This window comes from Vipera berus (assembly GCF_964194415.1).
Source record: "Vipera berus genome assembly, chromosome: 3".
In the NCBI taxonomy this organism is placed as follows: domain Eukaryota; kingdom Metazoa; phylum Chordata; class Lepidosauria; order Squamata; family Viperidae; genus Vipera; species Vipera berus.
Window position 1 is genome coordinate 72,022,843 of NC_138204.1, and position 12,962 is coordinate 72,035,804.

The following is a 12,962-nucleotide window of genomic DNA, read 5'->3' on the forward strand; positions in this document are numbered from 1 at the left end:
GCTTGATCTAACTTTGACTCTGCATGTGGTCTCTCACTAAGGGTCTGGAATTTGAAGATCGTCCTGGCCTTGTGGTTCCTGCTAGAACAGGAGGTAGAGTTCCTGACGAGGGGTTCCTTCACCCAGTTTTGGCTGGTGTGCCAATTGTTGGTCTTTTTGGACTAGGAGGCCATGACAATAGTGACTCCTGTCCTGATCACCTAATAGTTAGACCACCACAGCCACTTAATACTGGATTGCCTTTTTAAGGTGACTTGGAAGCTAATATTTGTCCTGTCTGTTTATTTGCTAACTGGATGGTAGCAGATTTAACAATGTAATGGTCAGTCAGTCCTTCAAGATAGACCAGACTAGGAAACCAAAGTTACCAAGAGCAATATTACATTTATTTTAAAGTTATAATAACAGGTCCATGCAAGTCTGAGTGCCCCTCTCCCTCTCTTCCCTTACCCTTGTGTGAACTAGGGAGGAGCTTGTGAGAAGTTTACATTCATTAGAGTTCTAGGCCAGACTTGGGGATTTGGAATACCTGATGGGTTACCTTGGCAGTGAGTCTTCCTCCTGTTCGCCAAGGCCATATTCTCTCTCTTCTACATTAACACTAATGATAGTATTGGTACGTTGCTAATCTATTTGCTTCCAGGCCCATCTCAAAGTGCTGATGGTCATTGTTAAAACTCTCCATAGCTTGGCTCCTGGGTATTTACAGGATCATCTTCCTTGACAAGATTCAGCCCAGCTTGTGCATACTTTTGTGGGAGGCTATGCCAAAGATTCACATTGTACGAAAAGTGAGCAGAGTGGAATCTGAGGTCCTAAGGAAACAGAATGCCACTAATCTCTTTGCCTTTAGGAAGGCACCTAAGATCTTATTGTTCCACAGAGCATTTGAATGCTGGTAATGGAAAGGCAATTTGTTAGTTACTTAGCCACAGTTATGAGGTGATGCAGAGCAAAAGGCTATTTTCTTTTTGCCTACAGCATCATCACAATAGATGTGTGTTCTCTTTGTTTAATTGTTTGTCACCATTACATTGAGAGAGGTATGAAGAGAACATGTTTACTGCAGATTCAGAACAAGACCTTTATTTATCTCTAAGTGTAACATCCTGTCATATTTTTTAAAAAAAAATCTAGGCAGTATATTGAAAATAAATGTTCAATCAAGACAGCTTGAAGGAAGATAATTGTAATGTTAGGAAGTTGAAATTATATCAACACCTTATCATAGATAAGGTAATTATGGAAATAATAGGATTTCTTAAGTATTTATTTATTTATTTATTTATTTATTTATTTATTTAATTAATTAATTAATTTCTATCCTGCCACAGCACACAAAGACCCATATAAAGCATCCGTGGTAAAACTATCTCCATGTTATTAGTTGCTTACAGCTTGAAAGTAACTGTTCTGAAAAAAAGCATACTCGGCATGAATTTTCATTATATGTTTTTCAGGAGCTGTACTGATGACATTCAGTTAAGACCTAAATCATAGTGAATTCTGCCACCAAGTAAACTTAACCCATTTTAAAATATCAAGGGTCCTTTTGCAGATAATGTTAAACATTTGCAATTCCTTCTTGAACGTGCCTAGAGGAATTCTAGATTGAAAATGACTGCCAACTTGTACACTCTCTTCTTCACATCACATTGGGTCCTCAGGTTTGGCTTTGCTTTATTTATTTTTTTATACTTTAGGCTTGGTTTCCATGCTCATTTCTGACACGGTTAAGTCATTGTTAGAGCTTTTCTTTGCTAACCGAGCAATATGTGAGTTGTATGAGTGAGTGGACTTAAAAAACTATGTTTGTGCTCCCTTGCCAAAATGCAGCTAATAATTGTTGCTGAAATCTTATCAATTAATGGATTTTGGCTAATAGACCTAACTTCCGCCAAAAACAAAAAGCCAGGTAAAGAATGTTGAATCAAGCAGGGCCCAGGAAAGAGAAGAAAGGTTTCCAGTAGCATATCCTGTCTACTGAGTGAGTAGGTCAAGTGCTGAATTATTCTCAACCTGGCAGAGTGCAGTGCCTGTTTCCCTTTTTCTGAATACTGAAAGTTTCAGGTGAGTCTTTGCTCAGGATTTTGTCAGATTGAAAGAGGAGGAGAAAGGTCTTTTTTCGATGGTACATTTCTCTATTTAGAAGACGTATTCACAGCGCTAAAGAATTGACATAAAATCTCCTATTGATTTTATACCAAAGTAAATGTAGAAATCGGTCCTCTTGTGTTAAGTGCTGCAGAGGGAGAGGCCTGGAGTGCACCTGGCGTGGAATCTTCAAACAAAGCAGGGCCAGAGCATTTTACTTCATTTATGGGCAACACATTCAGCATGCTTTAAAATACCTTTTATAGATGTTTTAATTATTGTTCGCAATCTATTTGGTTATATAAGAACCAGGGGGAATAATCATATTTAAATCTGTCATCTGATAATTAAAAGTTTGATTGAACGATAGTTCAATCTGTAGTTGTCACGGGTAGCCCTTGACTTACAACTATATTCGGGACCAGAATTTCAGTCACTAAGCAATGCAATTGTTAAGAGAGTCATCATGTGACCGAACCTGATTTTACGACCATTGCTACTGTAGTCATTAAGTTAATGACCACAGATATTAAGTGAATTACTGTGGTCATTAAGCGAACCCAGTTTGACTTTGCTTGTTGGAAGCCAACTGGGAAAGTTGCAAATCATGATTATGTGACTACGATGCTGTAAATGCAAGCTGGTTGTCAAGCTGCTGAATTGTGATCATGGGATAGAGGGATGGTCATAATATCAAGGATGGGCCATATGTCATTTTTTCTGAGGCTGTCATAATTTGGAATCAACATTAAACAAGTGGCTGTAAATCAAGGGTTACCTGTAATCTATAATGGATCATTCATACATGCATATTGTAACTGAACAATACACTTGATAAATATGCATGAATATAAGCTTGTCTTTATGCTAAGATTATAATAAGCCATCCATTAGGTACAGTTCACACAATGAATCAGCCCGCTAAGAGTCATTTGGACATGAACATTTACTCTTCTCAGTAAACTGTTCATGCAAAATGGCTCACTGAGAGTTCCACAAATGGACACTATAAAATCTTATTTCGTTATTGTTTACAATTTTTGAAATTGTTAGTTTGATATGTAATCTTACTGGAACTATAAACTTTTGTGGAATGTTTCTACTTACACTTTTCTAAGACAAATATAACCAGATTTTCATAATTACTATTACCAATGTAGTTATATACAGATATGGGGACTATTTAATTAATATGTGTTGTGGTAGTAACCCCAACACCCTTCCAGTCTAAATTTGCCTAGTCCTAAATAAAATGAGGAAAGGGTATCAGCTACTTACTGTAATTGGTCCCCTAAAGCAAAATGGTTTCATCTGATTCCCAACGTCAGAAATAGGTTCAAACAGGAAAAAAATGCTCAAAATAGGACTCCAGAAAGGATTCAAAAGTTGAAATTTGGCCCCTGAGATGTGTGGGCTGTGAACCTTTCCCTAGCCCATTGTATTTCTTGTGTAAGTAACTTGGGCAAAATGGTGTTTAAATTAAACAAACAACAGGGAAAAAACCAGGTCTGGAAACCATGTACAGTAATTGGGCCTCAAATGCATTCCATTTTCACCATGGTAATTCGCATTCCCTTTATCCAGGGTGTAGGTGGGCAAAACAGAAATTATCCCATCTTAAAAGCACGTCTGTGTTGTGAAAAATGAGGTGTGACAGTTTCTCCCTAGCATATAGATGATGTTTCAGTCTTTCAATAGAAACTGCTTTCGTTTAATTACCAGTTATCAATAAATTGGGCGGTGGCAAAGTAGCCAAACCACAGCCACAATACTTTCCTTTTTCAGATTTCAGAAACTGGTTATTACCCTGACTTGTGGCCAACAAACCTGGGGTGGTTTCATGGTAAGTTCGGCAATGAATTCAAACCTAATAAGAATTGCTGTCAAACAAAATTAGCACTGAGGTTCTGAAATATATTTGTTCTTATTACAGATGGCCCGAATACACATGAAGGATTGGATTTTTCTTAAATCTCACTTGTTTGTCTCTAAGCCAATCCACTCCAAAGCATCATCAACACGCTTCAGTTAAGGAAGCTTAAAGTTTGCCTATACATTGTTTTACCTGCCTCATGCATTAACCGAACTTATCAACTGAGGACGTTTTTCATTACAAAGACTACCTTCTGTTTAAAACAAACAAACAAAAGACAAATGAGTGAATAACTCCCATAATAGAAATAATGGAAGTTTTTTCAAGTCAACATATTTTCAAGGATTAATTTTAGGGAAGTGGATTATGCGGTATATAAGGATCATACTCCGTTACTCAGACAACCAGCATGCAATTCTTATTAAAGACAATGGTGTAGGTTTATGTTTGAAGGAGATCATATATGATCTGTTGGATCAGTATTATACCTCCATTTAAATTTTCATCTTGCACTTTAGCAAAACATGTTGCCATGAAAAATTATAAATGTCCATGACAATCGTGAGTTTGAAGTGAAGTGAAGTATCGCTGCAGGATGGAACCAAGCAACCCTGTTTGCCTTGGTTGCATATTTCCCATCCTCACATTCTGAAGTTTACTGTAATTCTAATTTATCTTATGTTACTAAGTTTCTGAGTGACCTACCATTTATAATTTAATTTTGCCCCCAAATGATCTTTTTTTTTTCCTGCTTCCATTTGTGTCACCATCTGGGAGCATGTAGCAGGGATTCTTCACGCTTCCTCAGACTTTCCTGCAGTCTTTGTAGTCACTTGCCTCTTAAGGTTCAGGGGAAAGCTGTAAAAGAAGGAAGGCTGAAAGCTTGCTTACGGTAAAGTAAATCAACCAACATACCATGTGTTATCCATGCTGCATGTATAGGAATCACATACTGATCCTTTGATTAAACTCCTTGGATAGAAAATGTGATCGGCTCTTTGCACTGCATCACAATCAAATCAAATAGAATTTCACAAAAAGAATAGTTTTGCACATTTCCAATCAAAACATCATTTTAAAATGTTATTTTCCCATACAAAACAATAAGATTACTCTGGAGTAAATAGATGGTGAACTGTGGCCTAAATTAGAGGTTTTCAATTCTTAGCTGGGAAATCAAATTTAGGCCATCAGGAAATGAGAAAGGGACGGACGGACAGACAGACAGACGTTTTTGCATTTAAGGCCACTTACTACAACAGGATGGACCATCAGCCTTTATATATAAAATAAAAAAAAAACCTAAATAGAGGCCAGCGTAAACCTGGCTGCCAGAAAATATTCCTCTAAGGTTTTGCACATGAAATTCAAGGCTTTGTTGAATGTCTTTTATCTGTCTGGAATTTGTACTCTTTCTCTTAAATTATTTTCTTGCTGTTTGTTAAAACAACATTTAACTTAATTAAAAAAAAACTTTTGTGTGTGGACTTTCTATTTATTATTACACTTCTCATTTCTTTCTCTATCATATAAAAGCAATAGGTTTACTTATTCAACAATGCATACATTACTATTTGTTCCTGGGTATCCTAACTTCACATACACGTGTGATATGCACAAATGATCAATTAGGTATTAGAAAACAATACATATTGTTCGACTATTCTGGGGAAAGCTTTCTAACTCTGTGTGATAAATTATTTCCTCAAATAATACACCTAAGCAACTAGAAATTAGTAGTTGAGACCAATATTTATATATAACGTTTGACACATGTCAGCAAAGAGAACAAATCATTCACATCACAGAATATATTTTTTATTAATTCCTAGCAGTATATTTTAATGCCTGGATCAGCATATCAATTCTAACAATATTAATTTCAAGCTATAAACCAGACATTAAGAAACATTTGCAAATAATAAATTGAGCCAAATTCTCCAAGCTATAGATATTTTATTCTGAGCTGAGTTCCCCATCAGTAGCAAATTTTTATAAACAATGAAACTTAAAGCTAAAATGTCTGACTAACGCAAGGTATCAGCTACCTGCAAACAGAATAACACATCTCTGTATTTGTAAGAATTTTAATGTATTACAATTTCTATAAATTGTATAAATCCATAGATTATAAATTTATAAATCTAAATATACTCATTATAAAGTAGATTTCTAGAAATCACATGGACATGTCCATATTTTTTTCTTGACAGTACAGAAGTAATTTGCCACCTATTTTATTGCCTCAATTAGTCTGGAATTTCTTGATAGCTGCCCACCTAACATAAATCTTAATGAAATTTGATCCTCTTAGCTTTTTCAAGATCCAGTAAGTTTCATTACCTGTTATTACTTGCTATGATAACCTTCTCTATAAATCAATGCAATTAAAAATAGTAATCTAATAATAATTATATGTTGTTGTTATTACATTGTTGCATTTGTGAGATGGCTGGCCATATAAATTTGATATAAAAAATAATAACGATAAGGAGTATAGAAGGCTTTGAAACACAGTCATTATCTAAAGCGTCATTTTTGTTGAAATAGGACAGATGCTTCTGTGTATGAGAGCATGAGAGCTTGTATATTGCATCAAACTCAAAGAAACTCATAAAAAAAAGATTGAGAATTTGAATAAAAGAACCCAAGACCACATTGTTATATTTCTTTTAAAATTTCGCCCATTGTATAAATAATATTTTTCCATATTGCCCATTTCAAAGACTTTTGAAAACACAAAAAAGGAAGGGAAGGAAGGAAGGAAATTGGAATAAGCAGCATCAGGTAAAGTGCAAAAAAAGAACAGTAAGCAGCTAAATCTAGTTAGTTTTGATCAATACCATTCACCGTACACTACTCGTGCATTCTATTTTAATCTTTAAACCATCCTTGCTTTTATCATGTCAGTACACTGACTTTTCTTCTTTAGAAAAGTCTTGTCTTTCTTTGAGAACCTCATCAACTCCATTGAACCATAACAGTCTTGAGTTTCCTCTTTTTAAATACACCACTATTACTTCAATATATTTCTTTTGCAATTTAATATTACATCCTAATTCAGTCTCTATACATCCAACTATCTCTACATATTTCTATGTTGATGATTCTTTCCTATATTCAATCCACATTGATTCAGCACCTAGTTTTATTTAACTCTATTTTTTCTTGTTTTCTATATAAAGTTCTGAAATAACGCATTCCCATCCAACACTCACTTCCACACATTTATTTCCTTTGACAAACATTCATTTCTCTCAACAAGCACATAAAACCTTTTTTTACCATCATTTACATTTCTAGCATCTCCCAACTTTAGTAAACATTCTACCAGGGTACACAAATTTAGTTATTTGCTTTAGTTTTTCATAATGCACATATTACTTGCAATCATTTACTCCAAAGGCATTGTCAGACATTACTATCTTGATTTCATATCAATACTCATTGCAAAAGAGTCTAAACAAATGCTGTAATATTAGGTTCTTTGCAGCAAGTATTATCTTGTAGTCAAAGTACACACACATACATGTCCTCAACCAACCAAAAACTCTTTTTATAAATTTACTCAAAAATAAATAAATAAATCTATGGTACATTGTTGTATTCTTGTCATATTCTGTGTTCAGTGTTGAACCACTTATTCATCACTGCATTAAGTCTCACACATTGTTTCTTCACATACTGCTTGTCACATTAAGTAATCAGCTTTCAACTCCATATTCATGCAAAATATCCCATTACTCAAACCTATTCATTTCATATTATGGCTTTGAGCAGCCACAATTTTCATATAACACTCTGAATAAGAGAAAGTTTAGCTGTAAGCCTCAAATTATATCCTTGCCATAGGAAGCTCACTTTGCTAATGATAAAATTATACTACCAGCTATACTAGCTATAGTTTTGCCACATGTAGTTTTATTTCAAGCATGCTCATTTTAGGAACTCTAAAGTCTACTTTGCAAGCCAACATAATATTGTCTATCCCACTAACCAGAAATTAAGTGGATTGTCATAACACACTCAAGATACCTGGGATATGATTACAATTTGATATTTTTTAAACAAAAGCTTTTTGATCCAAGTATGGTGCTCAGACCTGAACTAAAGAAAAGAATTATTCCAATGAAAAATATTTTTTTCTTAAATGGCTTTTGTATTTATTGATTTCCTCCTGTCTTTGCATTTATCTCTTTTCCATATAGATTTGAACAAACTATAAATTGTCATGCTAGCAAACTGACCAACTACAGTATAGTTTGCCTCTGAGCCAGAATTTGAATGCACAGTTTTGGAAACAAAAAGTGCTTTGTTCAAATAATAAGAGAGTATAAGGAATGTGTGGGACAGGTGAAGGAGAATTGGGAACATACAACTAAAAACTTTAAAATAGCGACCTTGTACTACAGCAATTACACCTAGGTTGTGCTACTAGTTCCCAAATAGTTACTAAACCAAAGCTGAGGAGCAAAAACTGTATATATAAATTAGAATTCTGAACTACAACCTGCATAAGACTAAATTAAAAAATAAAACTAGAGTTACAAAACATGGTATTCATTGCAATGATTATTAGAAATAGTTGAGACTGACCCAAGCATAAAGCGTGAAACTCATATTCTTCATTCAAATGAGCAATTATGCAAATAATATGACCAGACTGCTTCAACCATGCATGCTGTTAGAATGCTCAAATAAAAATGCTACACTTTGCACATAGATGTTAATTTAATAAAACCAAAGTCTTAGAAAATTCTGGAGTAAATTAAGGTTAGTGATGCTTTCAGAAATAAGTTTCATATTCCACAAATAGTTGTCCTAGATGATACAGCCTTAGGACATCTCAATAGTTTAAATAGGAATATTAAACACACATTCCCCCCAAATATCCCTCTTCCTGATTAGAGATATTCACTAATTCAGACTACACAGTTGGGGGTGGGGAAACTTATCTTGGCGCAGATTGTTTCTTTCCATTTACACTGAGCATTTGATAGGCTTCTGCTTGTTGCATATGAAATGTTGGTCTGATATAAAGGCTATTTGGAATATGACACAGCTGTAGTAAGCAGTTGGTTCAGAAATTTAACTCTGTGACCTGGCTTATTCTGTTCCTAAGTAGCCATAAAGACATAGTTGGTTTAAAATTTGTGCTGAATTCTAAATCTTTCCAGTCTGGAATAACAGGTAGGAATGGTTTTGGAGAGTGGCTGTTGGAGTTCACTAAATGGGAAATTCCTAGGATTATTTAACTGAGCCCAGTTTTATGCAACGCCATTATCTACTTTTGTTGTTCTGCTGATTCTCCCTCTGTTTTCTTGGTGGAATTTGGAAACAACTGTGGGAAAAACATGATGAAGATAGTGACTTCTGCTGTATTCCAATACCCTCCAGATGGTATACTATATTAAAATTAGGGTTGTGCTTAAAGGCAGCTTTACTCTTTAGAACTTGAGATAATTGATAAGATAGATTAGATAGATATAGATAGATATTGATAGATGATAGATAATAGATAATAGCACGGTGGCTAGAGTGGCACGGTGGCTAGAATGTATTACTGCAGGCTATTTCTGCTGATTGCTGGCTTCCAGCAGTTCAGTTCTCACCTGCTCAAGGTTGACTCAGCCTTCCATCCTTCCGAGGTCGGTAAAATAAGGACCCAGATTGTTGGGGGCAACATGCTGACTCTGTAAACCGCTTAGAGAGGGCTGTAAAGCATCACGAAGCAGTATATAAGTCTAAGTGTTATTGCTAAGTTCTAATAGGTAAATGGGTAGATAATTGCTAGATACACGTTATATAGATATAGATATTATACATGTATGTATATAGATGTATGTATGTGTGTGTGTGTGTATATACATATATATATATATACATATACATATATATATATGTGTGTGTGTATACACACACACACACACATATATACACATATATACATATACACACACATACATAAAGTCACAAATAAAATTTGCTTAAGAACTTGTTTGCTAGATAGAAATGCCTGAGATGAATACTTGATGGCTTGTACGATGAAGCAAATGTCAGACTGTGCAGTTGGGTCTGTTGTTCACAATTATGAGGCAAGGTTTTGTTTTTTTCAAAGCATTGTGAGCTACACAGGACATCCAGAAAATATTTCAAATCAGTTGATGTCCATAACCAATCTGTTTAGGACTTTTAAATTGTTTCAGCATTCTCAAGCGCCTCTGGGGGTCTTTGCTTAGTCAATAAGGAAGGGTAAATAAGTAAATCTCCTGCACGCAGAGCATTCCGAGCAGCAAATTACTTTTTTTTAACAAGACCAATGCATGCATAGCTATCTTGCTGCTCATCCTCATCTGACATTTTTACAGAGAATTCAGTATGAGCTACTGAGCATGATGATGGGAATTCTAAAAGGACATGGAGAGTACAATGCTGGGAATGGCTTCTCTAAACTGAACAAATTACTTAGACAAACAAAATACAACTCTATTGGCATAATATGGGAAAGACATCAAACTAAAGTTGATTGCTTAATGACATGCTGTAAAATTTGTACAGATGTTGGAGGTTCAAACATTGTACAAATTTCACAGCATGTCATAATGATGCTAGCTGGGGAATTCTGGGAATTGAAGTCTTCACATCTTAAAGTGATCAAAGTAGAGAAACACTGTTCTATGGCATTGCTTTTCAAAATTATACCATATCATGGGATAGTGGTTGAGCTTTAAACTATATGTCCCATGTTACTAAATTCTAAAACACTTATTTTTTTCTATTTTGTCTGTTGCAGGCAAATGGACACAGTTTTGTACATATGGAACATGAAAAAGCTGTATTACTGCTGAAGAGTTTCCAGAATACAGTAGACCTAGTTATTCAACGTGAGCTCACTGTCTAAATATTTTTTTATAAATAATAAAATATGCCTAACATTTTTTGCCAATTGCTGGACCAATGGCAAATATAGTGCCAAATGTATATTATATGTTAGTAATGATTACCCTGGGGAAAAATAACTATATAAATATAACTTCCAAGTGATTATGTATTATTTTTCTTTGTAAGTCTCTGGCTATGCATTGGTACCAGCTTATTTTTAAAATATTCTTTTTAATTGTTTCTAGGTGTCTTTATTTCAGGACACAGAAACACACACAAGTTCTTTACAAATCTTAAGTCTCCATCAAAATTACTGCCTCACAATTGTTTATGTTTTTAAAAAGAAAATTATATAAAATTATAATTCCCATAAAGTATTTGTATCTCACATCGGATATAAATTATTTATAAAGAATATTTTAGTAGTTCTATATTCAGTAACATGAGAATTGAACTTAATGGGATTCACTTCTGTAGAATTAGGTCTGGAGTTGCGCTGCAGACCTGTTAGCTTTTTCAGTTTTCCCTTTTTTACAGTGTAAATACATATATATCTTTGAAGAGTGCAATATCAAATTTAAAATAATATTAAATTTATTTGGGAGGGTAATAGGAGTCTACACTGGCAAAACCAGGCTTTGCTATGCTCACAATTATTTTAAAAAATATATATTCCTTTCCAGTATTTACCTCAAAGAAGCTTACAATATAAATCACAAAAACAGTAACAGTAAAAGATGTTTCGTAGGGACATCAGTAGATACTATGTTGTATCATCCTGGTTGATGGTTTGCGGATGGTTTGGACTACAACTTCCATAACCTCCAGGCATCCCAACATCTGTTTATGCTGGCAGTTATGGGCTATATGTTTAGAAGACGCTAAATTAGACAAACTGGTGTAAGCTTCCAAGGATTGTAATCCATCTTCATCAGATGAATGTAATGTTACTTTGAGTTACCAGAACGTTCAGATACTGACAGGGTTAGAATGTTACAATTCTGAACACAGTGATCAGAAGGAAAGGAAATACAAGTATTTTGTTGCTCCTCACATAGTCTAAGAAAGTATGTAATTGAATATTCTTGTAAGACAAATATGTCAGGCATCTGAAAACTGCCAAGAGTTTTTGACTGCCATGATATAGAAATTTCATAAGTGCATAAATGTGCTACCGTACAGCCAATCTTTACCACGCCATAGGTCTTTGAAAACAAGCCCAACTTTGGAATTCAGGAGTTAAAAAAATTGCCACAGATTAATTAGCCCAAGAGTCTGATAATTGTCTGAATAAGGAGAGAAGATCAAGAAAACTTTTTTTTCACAATTTGTGTGTAAACATAAAGTAGGCTGTTTCTTGAATTCTGAATACCACGCTGCTCTGGAGAATATCTCCACTTTGTCTGTAATACACAACCAACCTAGTAAGGGAAATAGTATTATTCCCTTCCTGGACTCCAAACAGGTGATCATTTTCATTGCCAACTTTGTGCACTGTTTCTAGAGTCAAATTAGTCCACTTGCTGGAAATTGGTGTAAAACACTTCTGTGCAGAAAAAAATTATTAAATAGGAAAGATATCCCACAATGTGCACGTTAGCACAATGTGCACGTTAGCACAATGTGCACGTTAGCACAATGTGCAAATAAATGGATGGCTTTAATAATGCTAAATATTCAAGGAGGGATATGAATTTTGCTATGAGCTTCTAGTTTGACTTAGAAGTGAGGACATAGTAAATAGAAATTCACAGATTAATCCATAAAATATTCTTTAGACTAATGGTAATGTTTGTTTTTTTAAAAAAATAGTGTTTGTTTAGATGAGATTTAACTTTATTGTTCAAAAATATTATTGCAGGTTGTGTGAGGGAAGGAAATTTCTTTGATTCCAAAGACAGATACACTATGGTTTAAATAAGAGGCCTTGGTTTGGAATTATTCATTCCTAACAAAAATAACTAGTTATCTCAAAGGGAGTAGAAAATTAATTATGTAACAAGTTGATATTTATTAATACTTTTTCCCTAATCCTTTATAAAAATCTTGTACAAAATTAATATACTATCTTCCTAGCGATAAAAAAACATTTAAATAATTCACAATATAAATT

General features: G+C 34.4%; 1 protein-coding gene across 4 annotated transcripts in view; it reads left to right on the top strand.

Moving 5' to 3' along the window:
- Positions 1-10,868, top strand: part of LRRC7 (leucine rich repeat containing 7) — a gene marked incomplete at both ends in the record, with an annotated part of 146,970 nt that extends 136,102 nt beyond the window's left edge. For all 4 annotated transcript variants that reach the window (XM_081324649.1, XM_081324651.1, XM_081324650.1 and 1 more), the window contains one exon: positions 10,761-10,868. In XM_081324649.1, coding sequence (XP_081180775.1) covers positions 10,761-10,868 — 108 coding nt within the window. The remainder of the gene's footprint in view (positions 1-10,760) is intronic.
- Between the last annotated feature and the right edge of the window lie 2,094 nt (positions 10,869-12,962).